This window comes from Sebastes umbrosus, chromosome 3, assembly GCF_015220745.1.
Source record: "Sebastes umbrosus isolate fSebUmb1 chromosome 3, fSebUmb1.pri, whole genome shotgun sequence".
NCBI classification, from domain to species: Eukaryota; Metazoa; Chordata; class Actinopteri; order Perciformes; family Sebastidae; genus Sebastes; species Sebastes umbrosus.
In genome coordinates this window covers 34,344,738-34,364,616 of record NC_051271.1, presented here as the reverse complement: position 1 = coordinate 34,364,616, position 19,879 = coordinate 34,344,738, and the positions used below count along the sequence as shown (strand labels likewise).

The 19,879-nt window shown below is 39.8% G+C and overlaps 1 protein-coding gene across 1 annotated transcript; it reads left to right on the top strand.

The window, feature by feature from the left end:
* The first annotated feature begins 520 nt into the window (after nt 1-520).
* Nucleotides 521-14,683, top strand: wu:fc21g02. The gene is made up of 7 exons (XM_037763489.1): nt 521-587; nt 7,681-7,726; nt 8,531-8,678; nt 8,793-8,850; nt 10,233-10,314; nt 12,494-12,608; nt 14,515-14,683. The coding sequence occupies exons 2-7, from the start codon at nt 7,681-7,683 to the stop codon at nt 14,612-14,614; spliced, it is 549 nt and encodes a 182-aa protein (XP_037619417.1). The 5' UTR covers nt 521-587; the 3' UTR covers nt 14,615-14,683.
* The last annotated feature ends 5,196 nt before the right edge of the window (nt 14,684-19,879 follow it).

Here is a 19,879-nt window from a genome sequence, read left to right as displayed (position 1 = left end):
TAAAGGCACATGAAGCCTTTCTGTCCCTCCAGGGCAGGGTGGGCTCGGTGGGAGGACGAGATAGGTCCTGATAATGGCGGAGGGATATGGTTAATGGATAATGGTGGCGTAGGGATATGGATGTGTGTGATTATAAATTCCGTTGTACCACACCTCTCCGCGCTATTCATCACGGTAACCCGGGTTACGGGTTACGAGGTGCGGCAGCACCGCATTCCTCTCTCATCAACAACACTACCGACAGCTAAAAGCTCCCGTCCTTTGTTCCGTCCGTGAATACAGATACTGTGCGGTCTGTTCAGGGCTGGACCCGTGAGGCTTTCAGGTAATGTCGGAAATATCAGGAGTGAAGGGAGAAGCTCCTTCTAAGGTTGCTACACCCTCTCCCTCCCTCCTGGAGGGTCCGCCATATTAAAGCAGCAGTAGGCAGAATATTTTTGGCATAATTAGGCAAAAATTCCATAATAACCTTTCAGCATATTGTAATTAAAGTGTTCTGAGTGTTTGCGAGTGATTGACAGCCGACTCTCAAAGACGGCAGCTGGACAGCAGACCTCAGATCAGCTCTTACTGCTTGTTTTCCTTCGGTAAGTTAAATCGTGCAGATACCGTTAGGAACACCGGAGGACACAGGGGTACATGATTTTTTTCAGATTACCTTTTCATGTACTACTGTCATGATATAGCAAACGTTTTATAAAAATAACTTTTTTAAATCATATTTGCCCCAATCTCGCCTACTTCAGCTTTAAGTGCCATCTCAAACCAGTCAGCAGGGAGTGAAGTGGGTTCATTGTATTCATAAGTAGTTTCTGATGTAACGTTATGTGTATTTATAAACTGGTAAACTTGTGATAAATTAAGTAAGTGGGTTATGAAACCCTCCAACAGCGATGCCGACTTAACCAGCTGCCTTTACTGAAGATGTGCAATGTCGTTCTGTGTTCCTCATGGAACACAATCTAACGTCAGTTCCGTGTGACTACCGGTACAAGAATTTACTGTAAACTGCTCAAACTGAGAGACATTTGATTTATCCTGCCTTATTGTCATATATTCATTCTTCTTTTTACCCCTATCAGGAACTATAACCCCATAATTTATTATATCTTCAACTGTGTAAGACTTATCAGTATGATACGATAATACTTTATTGTCAGACAGGTCTGAAATTTGTTTTGCATTACAGCAGCTCCATTTGCAACATCACAGAAAGGACAAAGACAAGAAACAAGGATACATACATTTAAACATTACAATCACAGAAGACAATATTCAGGGCCCTTCAACGTACATTTGATCTGGGATTAGGCTCCATATTTAGTTTTAGGATTGACTGGTGTACAAAAGAGTACTTCAGTCTAACCTTATTAAATCGTGGAACCCTGTATCCGATTTCATGGTAACAATTCATAATCACTGTTCAAGACATGGTTGGGGTCAGAGGCGATGGTGTTAGCCAGCCTTAAGATGTTATTATGATAGGCTGATTCATAGAATTTCTCAAGGAGTTGACCTACAATCTTTGAGCAGATTTTCATTTGGTGGAGCAGTTTTGACTTTAAAGTAGTGGACAAACTCTTGTACCATGTAGTATAACAATACTGTAGAACACTCATAATCACAGCAGTAAAAAACAAAAGAAGAATTGGTTTACTCGCCCCAAAAGACCTGAGAAGGCGAAGAAAGTCAATTCTTTGTTTGCATTCATCCGTTCCACCAGCTTGGAATTTTTACATTGGGCATTGTACAGCAGGGAGTGGGAGGGTGTAGGGACCAGACAGGAACAGGGGCTAACACGGGGACTGAAGTCAGGCACAACTGGACAGATTTCCACATTATCCAATTTTAAGTTGAGATTAATTTCCCCGTTAACATTCATTTGGTTTGAGTCGCATTAAGCCGTCGGCCAAGGCTTACTGATGGAGGGGTAGTCCCAGAGTTTCATCTGTGCAAAGGCTGACTGATAGAAATCTGTCCTTAATTCATAGCCTTTCATATCATTACCTGTTCTTCAAATTCATAACGTATTATTAATACGACACAGTATGTATCAAAATGAAAATAACGGGCTTAACAATTGAGTAAAAAACATCTAATTGCAATTATTGTTGCAGTTGCAATATGATTTTCAATATTAGAGGGGATGATCATTTTTACGTGATTATTCTCATTTTCATTGAAACACATATTACTTGATTATGATGTGATGTTTGTGGGGATCTGTACCAAACAAATATGTTTGCATAAAGCCATGGTTGCTAATCTTCTTCAAAAAATGTTTTTGTTATATTTATGAAATTCTCTTCACATCTCAACGGCAGTCAATAAATCTGTTATCTGTGGCTGTCGCAGGACTGTAACAAACCCGTCCAATCATTTCATTCAGCCCAAATGTAATGACTGGACGGGCTACCTGCCTGTCTGCGTGCACTCTGCCCGTGCACTCATTGCACGTCACCAGAGTCTTCCACCAGCTGCTAGCTTGACAGCTGTGAGTAACAATAGCCATGCTGGTTGTTTACGTCCATAATGATAATGTTGGCGGAGTGTCTTTGGAGGGAGGCCTGAAGGGACGGACGGACTGTCAGTGTTGATGTCTTGGTGACTTCCTCTCTAGATTCAGGGACTGTTGGAGCTAGTGCTGCTACTTTCATTGTTAATGACAACACTGGTCCGGGTTTTAAGGATGGATCTTTTTTTTAAATCTATGGCTAGTTTCTGGACCCTACCTTTAAGTCTTTAGAATATGATGTGTAGGCCAGGACATCTCTGCAGCATGACAGTATGTCATTTTAACTAACCTGTGCGCCTTCTGCGATTTGAAAATTGCAGCAGGGCATATTGTGATTTCGATGACATTTTGATCAGTTGTTCAGCCCTATTAAACATGTCAAACTACACTCCCATGATATTCCTTTCCGTTGAATTTATTGAGACTTTAAAAAAGTCTTATCATTGAAGACATGAATTGAATGATGACATCATAGTCCCCCTAAAAGACACTAGTTAATAAGTCCTGTGATTTTGTTTTTGTTTTTATTTGTTAGTTTATTATCAGGTTATGCGTTATACAATTATGCTTACTATTTCTTGTTAACCTGTTGCTCATTTTGTATTTGACTTCATTCCTTTAACTAAAAATGGTCCTTTATCTAAATCAGACTACAGTCTGATTTAGATAAAGTTGTTGGTGCAGTTGTGCTAAATTAAGATCTAGCACTCCTCAGAATAGAAAGGCAGCTGGTGAAGCTGCTGAACTGCAGACAGGTGCAGACTGAACGCCCACGGCCCGACTGGACGAGTCCACTTTCTAATGTCAGAGAGCTCATTAAAGAACTGGCTGATAATTGTGTAATTTGTTCCAGTAAGAGTAAAACAAAATCAACACAAAAAGTTGTATTTTAGTAGAAACATGTGAGTGGTTGGTAGTTTTTGCATCAGTGTATAGTGTGCTGTGGGGAACAAATGCCTCTCATGTCTTAATTATCAAACTTCAACTCTTTGGTACCAAAAAACATCCAAAGCCATACTAAATACCATATATACCAAAAGCTGGCATTGGTTGTTTTGTATTGTTTTTTTTTGATGTGATAGTTCTTGATTTAAATCATTTTAGACTGTATTTTATTTAGGTAAAGTTATTTTACAGCTGCAATGTGGTAAGACAAAATTGAACACTGATGCTTTTTAGAGGTTTGGCTTCTATTTTTAAACAGAAAAAGGGTTTTTTATTCCTCAGTGGGAGGTTTTGTAGAAAGTCTCAGCTCACCAAGTAGGTCTACTGATCCAATGCCAGTGCTTTCCTTTTTCCACATTTAAAAACTGTGTCTCTCTCTGTGTGGAACGCATTGGAATTATTTGTATTGAAGGTGAAATGAGGCCAGGTATTGCTGTGACATTACAACTGTAATGTGGTCTGCTGTGAACAAAGGCAACTGTTAATGTAGATCCGTCATGTCGTGGTTGATACCTGAGCCACTTAATAGGGTCAACACTGGCGCATATACTGAACCAGAATGTTGGGTTAGTGCATCCCCAATCATTTTGGTTTCAGTACTGAAAGTCAAATATCACACTGGCAGCTGTATCAAAAATGATAAACAACACTCACCACTCACCATTGGTAAATGGTAGGGGTGTAACGATTCATCTACTACATTGATGTATCTATTTAAATTCCTACGATCCAACTACTGTACATCGATAGGTATTCGGCAGGTTGTCCTTCACGAGAGACGTAAATCAATGTAAAATCCATTTGAAACGCAAAAATCAATTGTATCGATACTAAGGATTTGCACCTTGTATTTAAGGGCGACAAACGTATGAAAGTGTTTTTTAGCACTTTTATTAGTAAAGAAATGTTAAACGTTACTCCGGTTCACCCTCCACACATGCGCCAGCTTGCCAGCTCTGCCCTCTGCAGCGCAAGCACGCATCCATGGCGTGCATGCAGACGAACAGAGCACTGGACTCCTCTCTCTCACCCGGTAGAGGATTATTTAAACAGCGTTTGTATAGGAATGATTCTGTCCCAAGCTGTTTGATCACTATCAGCTGTTTGATCATTATCAGCGGTTGATCTCTGTATTATTGTTCTACTGTTTATATCGAAAATGAGAACAGAAGCAGCAGGTTAAACCACTGTTCATTTAACTTGAATAGAAGTTGGTTTATTATTTAATATTTTGTTAAATATTGCACTGCCTTGTATCTTGAGAACTGAATCAGCGGGTCCTGCAGTTGCACTTTTTATTATTTTCAAATAAAAGGTGTATGTATTTGCCATTAATCGTTGTTTACTTGTTTATATCCATAATTAATTTATCCCTGATTCCCTTACAAGAAAAAACTTTGAGGAATGCTGACCTGCTCTGTCCAGTATCAGCTATTTATTTCACAGTCACACTGACTGAATTTTTGTAATAAAGTACTACTGATGTGTTATAGTTAAACAGACACTAGAGCTTTGTCAGTTATTGATTGTAGATGAGAAGTAGACCGTGTGTTTCCACAGGTTCTCTTATCGCTGAGTGTCGTGTGTGAATGTTTGAACACAGTAGTTTATTGGTGACCTGTCGGAGTAGAGGTGGAGATGGAGTGGTTTGCAGAGAGATAAGGAGATAAGGAGGTGTCACTGCCCTTCTCAGTAGCAGCAGTATGACAAGAGGTAGGGATTTATATTTATGCTTATATTTTATGTCAGAACACAGTGTGAAAAAGATGTATGTAAATTAGGGCTGGGAAATATGGACAATATATATTAATATATATATACAGCGGGTAAAATAAGTATTGAACACGTCACCATTTTTCTCAGTAAATATATTTCCAAAGGTGCTATTGACATGAAATTTTCACCAGATGTTGGTAACAACCCAAGTAATCTATACATACAAAGAAACCAAAACAAATAAGTTCAGAAATGAATTTATGTGTAATAATGTGAAGTGACACAGGGGAAAAGTATTGAACACATGAAGAAAGAGAGGTGCAAAAAGGCATGGAAAGCCAAGACAACAGCTGAAATCTATCAGTAATTAGAAAGCAATCCGGCCCTTTGTCAGTGCAAATTAATATCAGCTGGTTCAGTCCCAACTGATGGCCTATAAAACGGTGTCTAATTACCAAGGTGTCACACAAGAAACATCTCATGATGGGTAAAAGCAAAGAGCTCTCGCAAGACCTTCGCAACCTTATTGTTACAAAACATACTGATGGCATTGGTTACAGACGCATTTCTAAACTTCTGAATGTTCCAGTAAGCACTGTTGGGCCATAATCCGGATGTGGAAAGAACATCAATTCACCATACAGGTACAATTGTTTCAAAGAAATCAATAAGTAATGCACTCAACCGCCATGGCCTGTATGCACGCTCACCACGCAAGACTCCATTGCTAAAGGAAAAGCATGTTGAAGCTCGTTTAAAGTTTGCTGCACAACATTTGGACAAGCCTGTGAAATACTGGGAGAATATAGTCTGGTCAGATGAGAGCAAAGTTTAACTCTTTGGATGCCATAATACACACCATGTTTGGAGGACAAATGGCACTGCACCTCACCCTAAAAACACCATACCAACAGTGAAGTTTGGAGGTGGGAACATCATGATGTGGGGCTGCTTTTCAGCATACGGTACTGGCAAACTTCACATAATTGAAGGAAGGATGAATGGAAAAAATGTACCGAGACATTCTTGATAAAAATCTGCTGCCATCTACCAGGATGATGAAGATGAAATGAGGGTGGACATTTCAGCAAGACAATGATCCCAAACACACAGCCAAGGAAACTCTCAATTGGTTTCAGAGAAAGAAAATAAAGCTGCTAGAATGGCCAAGCCAATCACCTGACTTGAATCCAATTGAAAATCAAAGGAAAGAACTGAAGATCAGAGTTCATAGAAGAGGCCCACGGAACCTTCAAGATTTAAAGACTGCTTGTGTGGAAGAATGGGCCAAAATCACACCTGAGCAATGCATACGACTAGTTTCTCCATACAGGAGGCGTCTTGAAGCTGTCATTACCAACAAAGGCTTTTGTACAAAGTATTAAATAAATATCAGTAAGCGTGTTCAATACTTTTTCCCTGTGTCATTTCACACTATTACACATAACTTTATTTCTGAACTTATTTGTTTTGGTTTCTTTGTATGTATAGATTACTTGGGTTGTTACCAACATCTGGTGAAAATTTCATGTCAATAGCACCTTTGGAAATATATTTACTGAGAAAAATGGTGACGTGTTCAATACTTATTTTACCCGCTGTATACCGATATATGTCATTTCATATCTCGATAACGATATAGATCACAATATCATTAAATATATCTAATTTTCTGTTAATTCAGTTAATAAATAGTCTGTATGAAATATCCACATGGTAAAGCCTACTTTTGTTTACTCCTGTGTGAATTAAACAGTTGACGAATTACAGTATTTTCTCATTTTATTAAGAGCTTTAGTGTAAAAGAATGAAACAGTTTCAAGTGAAATTCTTAAGAATAAATACATGCCTTGCCTAAAGACCATTTCACAGCAAACTTATACATTCCAAGTGTGTCCCAGTTTATTTCCTGTTGCAGTGTACAGTGTGTGAATGCCACGCAGGTTTGACCGGCACCTAGTTGTAACGTTACTACCAGGCGGTGTCTGTTAAAACAACAGAAGATATGTCCCTGCATAGACTGTATACAAGACGTGGACATCACAGTGACGTCACCGAGCCCCCAGGAGGAGCGCCGGTCGTCGATCACAGCTTTCGTAGTGGCCAAACGGCGGCACTACAACTTCCATGTCGGTCACGTGATGCCATTGGGCCCAAAAATACTTTTTCCCATAGACTTACATTGGGAAAGAGACGTCTGAAGCTGCAGTACTGAAAGTAAAAAAGAAGAAGTCTGAGATTTGGAAGGCAGGGCATGCTTGTTCTATAATGTTGAATCACTTAATGAGACAGAGGTCCCGTTTAGTGATGAAACCCACAGAGAACGATCACCAAGGAGCCTCTTTTAGCTCATTGTTTAAGTTTAACAGCACATTCATTGAATGGTTCTGTGAAAGCGAACATAAACTAAGTAAGGACTTTGCCTCCATGTGTAGTGATACCATTGTGGATTTAGTGTACTAGTGATTAGCTTTAATGTAATCTCTTCTGTGTGTTGTCTGCAGATGATGTGGAGTGTTGTGATCCTGCTGGCCGCTGCTCTCCGTGTGGGTGAGTATATCCTCTCATTTCCCTCCTGCTGTCCGTGAAAGTTGTGATCTCTGTCTAACATCTCTGTTGAGGAGCAACAAGCACAATTATTTAATGTATATGAGATGTAACAGATTACAGGGAGGTCAAAGGTCAGACTCGGCTATAGGTAGCGTTAGGGCATCAGGTCTGAGGGAAGCTAATTTAAGAGGAGGGTACCGGTGCACAATCAAAGCTCTGGCACAGCGGTGCTGCCGATGGCCGGTCCAACTCTTAACAGTGTTTCCCACAGGATTAAAAAAACGTACCTGCAGAGATTGATCAGATGAATGTGCAGCTCTCCTCGGCTTTACGGAGCCTTAAAGTGAGTTTCAGCTCATTGTTGATCCATCTGCATTTAGCAGGTAAAGAGACAGATGTTTCCCTCGGGAGCAGAGCTAAAACAGTGAGAATATTGGAATTATGTTTATCAGGTGGACACTTCTAAAACTGTTGGTATTGAACATAATCTGAGGTTTTACAGAATGATGCAGCACTGACTTTCTTGTCTGGTTATAGGGTTGGTTGTTATGTTACTCTTTAAATTATTATTGGAATAATTACACCTGAAAAAACGTGAAAAATGTCAGTTAAAGCCAATAAAATCTAGTATTTGACCACATTTGAGAATGTTAGAATCAGAAAAGACAGTTTTCACGAGAAATTGCAATTTTCTGTGTCATAATTATGAAGTATAAACTATATATGCATACCCCGACCTTTGAATTGAAAGTTAAAAATGTTCAAAATGATGTTCTTATTATTTTCGTTCTGCCTTTGTTTCAGAGTCCTACGCCAGCCATGACCTCCATGAGCGTTTGGCCCATGGTCGCATTCTGAAGATCTATCTGCCCAAGAGTGCAGAAAAGCTAGAGTTCACTCCATCTGAGGATCCCAGCAAGACCTTCTTGTTCTGGGAGAAGGGCAGACTGAGGTCAGTAACACTCAAGAACACCCTATGTTTAGGTTGTGGACATGAAGCTGAGCTGCTTCCGGTGTAGTTGCAGTTGATGTATTTCCGTGTGGCTGTGTGTTCTGTCCTCTACAGGATGACCAAAGGCAGGGTGTCTGGTACAGGCAGCGACCGACGGTGGTACATTGACAAGGTAACCCAAATCATTTGTTTAAAGTCTAAATTAAATAATGAAATCTAAAGTCTACATTTTCTGTAAACACAATTCATTCTTGGATTCACTAATTGCTGTCACGTTACCATCATTAAATGCTCTTTTATAGTTTCTAATTTTACTTATATTCTTATTCAAGTTGTATATACCTGTTATTATTATTAGTATTAGTAGTAGTAGTATTATTAGTAATAATATTTTTACTTCCTTATTCATCTGTATTATTTGTCTTTGTGCTGCTGCAACACCTGAATCCTCTCTGAGAATCAATAAAGTCCTATCTTATCTTATCTTAAAGGAGACATGTTATGCTCATTTTCAGTTTCATACTTGTATTTTAGGTTTTTACTAGAACATGTTTACATGCTTTAATGTTCAAAAAACACTTTTCTCATTTTTCTCATAGTGTCTGTCTGAATATGCCTGTATACACCCTCTGTCTGAACAACCTCTTTAAAGGGGAACACCACTTAAATTAAGAATTCCAATATGTCATTTCCATGGCCTCGGAAAGTTCAATTGATATTAGTGAACATGAGCCGTCATAACCCGGCTCGTGGGCCATGACAAAAACGAAAACGGAACACAAAATGCCAAAATAATGTAAATTATTTATTATAACAAAGAATATAAACTAAGGATCAAATTTGGATATGGAGTGTGTTAGTCAGTGACATCAGTAGTGTTAATGTGGGTGCGCTTGGATAATGTAGTGCGAGGTGTTGTGGCGTAAAAGGTATAACGAAAGTGAAGCAAAGCAAGAGGGATTGCAGGCAGCTGGCAGGGAAGAGAGCGCCACACTGGAAGCTGGGGCCTTTATATCCTGTGGAGCACCGGGCCCAGGGATTGAGGTCGGGGCAATTGGTCTGAAATCATCTAAAATTTTGGGACAGTTGGATTTAGGAACCGGGACAACAACAGCATCCTTCCAGACTTTGGGGACATGCTGTGTTTCTAAAGATTGATTAAAAATATAATTAAAAACTGGATTTATTTCTTATGCACAAGACTTTAGTAAACGGCCGCAGATATCATCTGGTCCAGGGCTCGCGTTTACTTTTGTGCGGGAGAATGCTTTCTCAACATCCTTTTGGTTTATAGGAAAGTGCCGATTGTCATGAAGTTTCAGTTCCTGAATTTCTTTTCTAAAATCAAACGTATCAAAAAGAACCAACAAGAAGAAGAACAAAAAACACGCAAAGTGGATTCTCGTGGACGGAGTACACACGAAACATGCCGTCTGTGATGTCACTTTTACTTTTACTTTTTTTGTCCAAAGCAAAACACCTGCTTATGTGTGGCCAGAGATTTCTTGATCTTCACACTGTATTAACAGTATTTGGTCTTTATGTTTTTGTCAGGTGACTTATGAAGACCAGGGGACGTACGTCCAGAGAGACTTCTGGAATAAAGAGATCTCCTCTGTCAAAGTGGCCGTCACAAGTGAGTTAGCAGAGGGTTGCTAATAACTTTTGTTACTTTAAGAACATAGCTTTAAAGTGAGTGTATGTAACGTATTCAACACCAGACACTATCACAATTACAGGATAATAGTAGATTTTAAAATATAGCAAAACAGGAGCATGCATAGAGAAGAGTCCTGAAGTCCATGAAATGACTCGGTGATGTCAGTTACACTGCAGTATCCATCTAAAGGTCATACCTAACCAAGGAAGGTCGTACCAGTAAAACCTCAGAGTGAATTACTTTGAGCAAGGTGTTCTTTTAGTCGTTAATGTATTCAATGTTTAATTTGTAAGAGGAAGAATGTGTTATTTCTTCTTTCAAAAGTCTTGCTTCCATACCTTGTTTGATCATGTTTTACAGTATATCTTATATTTAATTATCTGAAATTTGTTTCTGTTTATCTGGGCATATTAAAATGTTATCTTTATTTGAACACCAGATTATTTCACAACAACTTTTCTCTTGTTACATCCTCATAGTATAAACAGTGGTGATAATGGTAATATCATGTAATGTAAAGGCCTACTTCCTTTCTTGTCTTTCTCTCAAAGCTGAGACCGTTATGAATATCACTTGAATAAACAATAAAGCACATAACACTTTAATCCTGAGACAATGATACATGGAAGTGCCTCATCAGCAGAAAACAAAGTTTGCACAATATATCAAACGGTCAGGTTGATGGTCCTAGAAATGAATAAAACCACCAGTTTCTTAATTTGTCACCTGTCACCACCAAGACTTTGTGCACGGTTAGATCCCACCAGATGACATCTGTTCTAATCTGTTAGGATTTGGCGCTATATAAGAATAAATTGAATTGTGCTGCTGAGGTGAACATTTTTGAGGCACAGTTCTTTCTTCAAAGTTCTTTTTTCTCTCTTTTTTTTTGTTTGTAGGGAACTACATTAATGATTATAACACTGTAGCTATGTAGCTAGCAATTATCAAGTTAGCCTATTAGCTTAGTTAGCTACTTTTATAGCTAAAGTTCAACCTGCAAGCTAATAAAGAACAGGCTAACATAAAAACTGGATTTTATAAAGGTTCACAAAAGCATGCATTTAACTACCCTGGAGAAATGACTTTCAGTGTGTTCCAATCCACGTACTTCCCGAAGCACACTTCAATGTAGTGTGCACTCTGTACTTACTTGAGTAGTGCGTGAATTTCAACGGGGTAGGGTCGTCTCAAATTGAATACTCTGCGGCGCACTTACCGGAAATGACAATCGCAACATTTCACCGCGGCTTGCTACCCGCCAAAATATCTTCTTCTTCTTCTGGGTTTTAGGGCAGCTGGCATCCTTTGTGTTGCACTGCTGCCTCCTTCAGGTTTTACCCGTCCACTACCCGCCAAAATATCTGCCTGCTTTGTTGATCAAGAATACACCGAAAATTAAAGCAAATGAGTAGACGTGAAACGTTATAATTTACATCTATAAGGCACGTTGTTCAGCACCGCAAAAGCTCCCGCATCATCTGCCGCCATTTTCCCAAGTTTGAATAGAGGTCGTGGTCCCGCCCCTTCCGCTACGTAGCCAAGATGGCGACAATTGAGTGTGAAAAGTGTTCAGCGTTCCACACTCAACGATTAGACCGTTTTGAGTACAACATCCGGGTACTTCGAATGCACTGCATTTTGCCGTACTTCCCAGTGTGAACGCACTTATGCACTCAAAATAGTAAGTGTAAGTACGGAAGTACGCGGATTGGAACACACTGTTTGTGTGGTTACGGTTTGCCTACTTACCGTTGTCCCAGTGCTTCCCTACTTCACAAAACAGCCAATCAGAAATTGACCTGATTGGCTGGGATTGTAGCACACTGTAACATCAGATTAAGATCAAATAAGATCAAATATACCTGAGAGCGCAGCGAGTTTGAAGGCAAATAAGTAAAACTGAGTGAGTGAAGTTATTATTGTGTAGCATAAACACTATACTTGCGCACCGAACAGATTTCAGTTTGCTCAAAGTGAATTACTCTTTGTGTGATATTAATCTCGCAAAATCTAATTTATGTGCTTGCAAAAAGCTTTTTCTGTGCTCAAAATGTCCCGTTGCGTGCTCAGGATAGAGCCACAACTAGAACTCCATTGATTGTGACTTTCTTTCTCCATCCAAGTTTCTTTATTCTTCTCCTCTCTCTTCCAGCCAGACACAACTACGTGAAGTGTATAGCTGGAGAGGATCTTGACATCTCACTGGAGGGCATTGACCTGGCTGACGCTTTCCTCACCTCTCTGGGGAGGCTGCCAACGTCACACTGGTGAGATAGATGAATGAAAGGATGCATAGATGGTTGGATGAAATGAGCAAGGGGATGGAGGGATCTGATAATCATGGATGAATTGTTAAAGGTGCAGAAGTAGGTGCTTACATTTGTTTTCATCTCTCAGTATTTATGTGTATAAATGTTCTTATAAAACGGGTAACTCAAATCAAGCAATCTGATTGGTTCATAGCTGTGATATAATACCCACAGACCACTGCTATGATGCGTCTAACCCAAGCCCCCAGGTAATTGCGCTGGTCGTCGATCCCAACTTTCGTAGTGGCCAAATGGCGGTACTACAACATCCGTGTCGGTCACGTGATGCCATCGGGCCCAAAAAGATTTTTTCCCATAGACTTACTTTGGGAAAGAGACGTCTGTAACTCAGTGGATATTTTTTTTTGTGGTGAATCAACTCCCCAGCACCAACACCTAAATAGCCCTTGTTTAAAAAATTAAGTTTTTAAAGTTGTAAAACGCACTAATAGCCAAATCCAGAGTTATTTCCCTCCTCCGTTCATGTGAACGAGACCCAGACCGAGGTTGGAGCGCCAAGCCGTGACGACAGCGTGACGTTGGGACCCGGTGACCGAGTCATGTGACCGAGCGGACGCTACTGCGCATGTTCCATGTGCCCAAGATCCGGGTACTTTTCCAGACGGAAGTCGAGTCATTCTGTCTTTATGCTCCACTGAGACACTTTCATAGGAATGAATGGGGGCCCCGTCTCCAATGCTGTATCCAGTTCTCTTACTACATCCATGGTCTAACCTTTGCACCTTCAGTATCACTCTGTCTGAGAAAAAAAAAATCCCATTAGACTCATGGTTACTTAGCAACATGGTCACAGGGCGATCACTTCATCCAACACGGCGCAGGTTCCGGATACAAAGTAACAAAGTTACAAAATGGAAACATTTCAGGTTAGCTGCTACGGAGGAGTGGACTGAGCCGTGACCATCACCAGAAAAACATCTACCTGCTAAACGACCTGCAGCGCTACCTAAAAGGGAGGAATATAACGCAGCAGAAATACACCAACCACTGCCTCCGCAACACCTGACTCAGAAACTGAATCTGATGCGGGTCTTGACACCAGAAAGATTATGGCCTTCAGTGGATTGGCAACTGACACTCGGGGACCAGAGAAAGTGGAGCAACGCTGTCACCACGCCAACACAAACAAGCCTAGTACAACCAGTTATCAAAGTCCTCTTACTGACACTGGACAGTCTCTCAGTGGCTGACTAATAAATGACAACATACAATAATGGAAATAAAGAGCCAAATAATGAAATACAACACTAGCCTGTGATGTAGTACGTTCCATAGGAACCGCCGTTCTAGCAACCGCCTCAGTGTGTGCGTGTAGGAGAACCTATTTTATTGTGAACATTATTATTTATTGATAAAAGACAATTTAAATTGGAATGTTTCTGTAACTTTCATATTGTCATACATGATGACCGTTTCATAAAAGAGGGTGTGTCGGGCCGAACAACGCCCCTCAGATGTGATATAATCACAACATACCACGGCCTGTTGTGAGCTATTAGGGTTATTGTATATATCTGTTGAACAGCTGTGTGGGTGCAACATCCTGCCTCTCTGCACCCCACCTTTTACCTGCCTGCCTGTAAGCCTATAATACAGTATATATACATGCCTTCATTCTGGCAATAAATCTTTGAATGTCCCCGTCTGCCTTGATAGTCTGCATTTGGGTCCTTTGCCTGTTGCCTCGCACATTAACCTCTGTGACATGAGGAATTTAGCCTGCAGGAAGTGCAGTTATTTTTGGATTACGAAAGAAATCAAGTGCCAAACCAAAAATGAAAATGCATTCGTTACTATAAATAATGATGCGAGTGGTGCTCTGACAGGAGTTTGTCTTCCTCAGGTGCGCGATGGTGCTCGGGTGTCCCAAGACCTGCCGAATTATTGGGACCGGGTTCAGACCCACTCCTGAACATCGAGATCAAGAAAGTGAATTACAGTGATGAGGGATATTACACCCTGAGAGGACCGCAGGGACCGGGTGGGTGTCTGTTACCAGGATGGACCTGACAGGTGGGTCCCCGTATACCCTAAATTCTCAAATAGTGGCTTTAATTACCTCAACTGCAGAGGGCGGCCTTTCTTTGAAGCAGGCTTACATTAGAGACGGGCCTTTGTTTCTGTTTCCCTCTGTTTGTTTGATAAGTATATTAGTCATATTTTAGTATGAAGCGTCCTGGTTTTCTGATCTGCTCCCGCTTGCCCTGTTCAATTTTTGTTACTGCATTATGCTGTTAATACACAACTCAACGTTTCCTGTATCCATTTCAAATTAAAAGCTATCTAGCGTTTCATGGACAAAATCCATACATTTCCTAACAAGGCTTTAATTGTGAAACATCTGCATGACCGTTTTGTGGAAAATCCAGTGACTTGGCTCCAATACGGTAATTCAAATGTAGCTGCTGCTAAAACCAGTTTCTACTGTCCATATTCACTTAACAACTGTTGCTGCTCTGATTATTATTGGAACTATTGAAGTTTTGTTTTCTTTTATCATTTGGAGTATTAGTAGTAGTAGTTTCCAAAAAGAATGCATATAAAATAAATAAAAAACAATAAGGCATTAAATTAAGGGAAAACCAAAAAATACTGACCAAAAAAACTTGATGTACCTACCCAATAGGCCTTAACCCTTTCCCTTCTAGGTTTACAAAAATAAAGTTCCAAACGTTTCATACAAAAAAGTAATCATCCCTCAGTTTTATATATGTTTTACCATTTTATTGTTAAACATTTGCAGTATTTCTTTTATTTGCAAAGTGAACTACACTTTTTTAATTCTTCTCTCTAATTTCTAACAACCTCTGAATACAGTTAAAAAGCCAATGATTGTGTGCTTTGTATATTATCTGTGCAGTTTTAAGATGAACTAGATCACAAACCTTTAAAGCATATACATTTATAAATGGTTGGTTGGTAATATCCGATCAATTAAAGCTTTAATTCTTATACGTATAGCTCTCCTCTGTAGTATGGAAATGCGCTTAGTGTTGGTTTTGTGCGCTTCCCTCCGCACAGTAGGTAATGTATGGAACTATGAAAGAACAATACAGAATATATAGTGAGTCCTGACTCAACATATCTTTAGTTTTATATAATATCAATGGTTTTAGACATTTTTGCTTTTACATTATTTATGTGTGATTTCCAACATAGTTTATGATCAATTATCACGCCCAGAATTACATTTTCAGACACACTTTCTGTTCCAACGGCATTTATCATAATTGTTTACTTGATTATTGATTTTATCAATAATTATTTTGATTTTTTACTAAATATTATAAACTTTGGTCCAGTGCTCCACCGTCTTTAGACTTCCGTTAGGGCATTTTGGACTTCATTCAATCTTTTCAATCTCTGTGTGTGCACACGACCCTGCATTCTCATGCCCTTTAACGGGGGTTGGCAGAGCGTTTACCTGCTAATTAGGACCAACTGGCACACGCCTTCAACTCACAAGGACAACGGGATTCATCATTATAAGAAAACAGGGACGAACAACTCTGCGGTTTAAGAACACGTCGTGAATCTGAAGTAGACTTTTCTTAGGACCCTTTATAAAGAACACATTTAAAGGTCCCATATCGTGCTCATTTTCAGGTTCATACTTGTATTTTGTGTTTCTATTAGAACATGTTCACATGCTGTAATGTTCAAAAAACACTTTATTTTCCTCATACTGTCCGCCTGAATATACCTGTATTTACCCTCTGTCTGAAACGCTCCGTTTTAGTGCATTTCAACGGAATTGCAACAGAATTGCGTTGCTAGGCAACAGTTTGGGTCCATGTTTACTTCCTGTCAGCTGATGTTATTCACATACACTGCAACAGGAAATAAACTGTGACACAATTAGAATGTTTACGTTTAAAACCGCGTAATGGTCTAAATATTGTATATTTGTGACATCACAAATGAGACAGAAATCCTAACGGCTTGTTTCAAACGCACAATTTCTGAATACCTGCTGTGTGTTTTGTTTCTGTTGAGCGTTTTGATAGTTTAACAGTATTTATATAGTACTTAAACCCGCTTTATAATGTAAAAGACCTGAAAATCTCACTTTTTACAATATGGGACCGTTAAGAACAAACTTGGGAAGATATTGGTGAAGGAGGCCCGATGTTTTGTTATGTCAGCGAGGATAGAAACTCGACGCATAGTGAAGAGTGTATAAGCTGACAAAACAAACAGAGAATGAAAAAAGGACATTAATTAAATAAATCATAAAAGAAGCCCATAGCTGTACACAGTCCGTTTGGACTTGTGAGTGTGTTTTCTCATCTGTGGTTAAGGTAAGATAGTCATGGGTAGAACTTTCTGGACCTGTGGTGACTACTAATGCTAAGTATAAACACTTTATAGTCAACGGGCTAAAACATGGACAATCATTGATATTGATAATGTCCTATATCTGTAATGTCACAGCTACAATCCTAATCACAATGTAAGACTAACCCCCCCCTCCCCCCTCATCTTTTTTCCACTGTAGACAAACATGATTACGACGGAAGCCCTCTCATGCTCTGCTCCTACTGCTGGGCATCCCGGCTGGGATTTGCTGCTGCTGTCGGAAGAAGATTTCAAGAAGAAACCCACCACTGCTTTAGCGCTACAGTACTAACAGTAGGCACAGACAAGTAGGACTCCATCTGGAGAAATGTTGTATTTTACAGGTTTTTAACCAACATGTTACATAAATGATGGAAAGGACATTTTCACTGTGAACATTTCTTACTGGGAAAGTTCCATAGTTTGGAGGTTAGTTTAGTTTACTTTATTTGAGAAGGGACAGTGCAAATGAATAAATACACATGGTATAAAATGCCAGAATCAGCCAAAAGGCTATTTATCATTTGTTGTCCCGGGCCAAGGTGTTACAGAAGGCATCCTAAAATACAGCAGAACAAAAACATGAAACAGGGACATGCAGTTGAATGTTGGAAAAGGACACAGTGGTTAAAAGCAGTTAGAAACAGTAGTGACATTTATACATATAAAACAACACTGCAGACAAGCAGGACATATAGACAGAAGCAGCAAAAGAAAGTTTAGTGCTGACGGTGAGTATGAATTAATCATCCTTTGTTTTAATTGGGTCCTGAAAGATCTATAGGTATTAAGTTGCCTGATGTAAATTGTAATTATATTACTATTATACAGTAGCCCAGCTGGTTTCAAAAGAGTTTCCAGTAGCACATACAGGTAGAGAGCCGCTATCAACCACCAACACGCGTTTTTGGCGATCCGCTTTGCTAACATAGTCTACAGGCAGCCCTGTCCCCTAAAAATGACGTTCCCATACAACATGACTGCATTGTGAATTACGTTTTGAGGGAAACATATTTTTGTCCCCGATTATGTTTATTTTTGACGCATCACAAATACGTTTCTAATAGTGGAGGTCTGTGTAGGGAGGAGGTCGGGGGGATGGGTCAAACACAAGACAAAACGAGGGCTGTTATGTTAAACATGATTTGAATAGATTATAGGTTACCTGAAATTAAATGTTCATTTAGCATTTCAAAAGTTTCTCCTCCACCCAGCATGCACCTGTAGCCTCTGAGTCTACTAAGACTAACTGTTATTTAATCAAAGAAAATAATCAACAAATAATCAGTAATGAAAATAATTATTAGTCGCAGCCCCAGAACAAGGAATTGCTCATCATCATCATCTCTCTCTCTCTCTCTCTCTCTCTCTCTCTCTCTCTCTCTTTCTCTTTCTCTCCAGACCAGCCCAGAAGCAGTCCATCCTCCTCCCGGCGGTCTGCTGGACCTTGTCCTCCCTACAACACTCCCGGACAACCAGTGGTGAGATTAAACTTAATAATGACCACTTTTTATGTATTCATGAATGTTCTTACACTTCAACAAAATGTCTTTATATTCAGTATTCAGTTCAACGAAGGCTATAATATAATATAATAACTTCATATTCTGCTGCGTGATGGTTTTGTTTATGTCTCAAAGTGAATCTGGTGTTGATTTGTTGAGGTTTACTTCCCAAATGAAAAGATGTGACTGTGTGTGTGTCTGTGTTTGCAGATGTACTACCACGGCCCAGGACCCTAGCATGGTACGTAAGACATTACATAATACACAGAGTATATACAGTATATTTACCGGTGTTTTCATTGCGTGATGCTAATCAAAGTGTTTTTTTTCTTGTGTACTTGTCTCCTTGTGTATGTGTGTTCCTATTTAGGGTCTACAATCCATCCTCCCCAGCCGAGCCCTGCCCAGGACAGTGGAACGGCCCCCCACATTCTCCAGTCAGTATCACAACTACACGCCTGCTTACTTTAGTATGGATCAACTAGATTAACCCAGCCTAACATGCTCTTACAACACTGGACTCAAAGCTGTTAGTTGGAGTCAGTTTTCATTCAAGGCTGATTTTTTTTTTAGCAATTACTGCAATGTTTTCCTTGTTTCCTGTTTCCTGCCTCCTCCCTCAGTATTTACTGATCTAACTCCTGATTGTCTCTGTCTGCAGGGTTTTAACCCGGCTTACCCCACCCCAGGACCCTGCCTATCCTTCCTACCCTCCTGCTGGTCAACCCATGATGGCCCCTGCCCAGCCTCCTCAATGGAACGGTCCACCACAAGGCCAATACCCCCCCGGACCTGTAGCTCCAATGGTATGATCCGTCTCTTTAACTGACAGGAACTCCTGAGAAGGATGCCGAACATTCCGGTGTTTGACCTTTGATCTTTGACCTTTCAGCTGCTCTAGATTGGGGGAAGACTTTAAGCTTTAAAAAAAATGGTCTGTAGTCCCTGACAAAGGCTCACTGACCCACATATTACTGAGAGACTGTTGCTCTGACCTTAAACTGGAGGTACTCTAGCCTTTCATCATATAATGGACCATAAATGTTGAACATGTGCACAAATTTACTTTAGTAATTGTAATCCATAATGACTATGCAGTGACATAATTGAATCTGTTATTTGCAACTGGATCTGCAGTGCTGCATCAATAATGGACATCAGGTCTAAAAGGCTAATCGTTTCAGACATCTTTTTTTCTGATCCATATTACTGTTTATTGATTATATCGACTATAACAAGCAGCAACTGTGTGGCTGCACACTGTGTGTTTCAAAATGAGCAGCAGATTGTCATTTTGAGGTAATATTCACTATCTTTAATTTGGACTAATTTGCGTCCCTGTTCATTCAAGTTTTCATTGTGCCT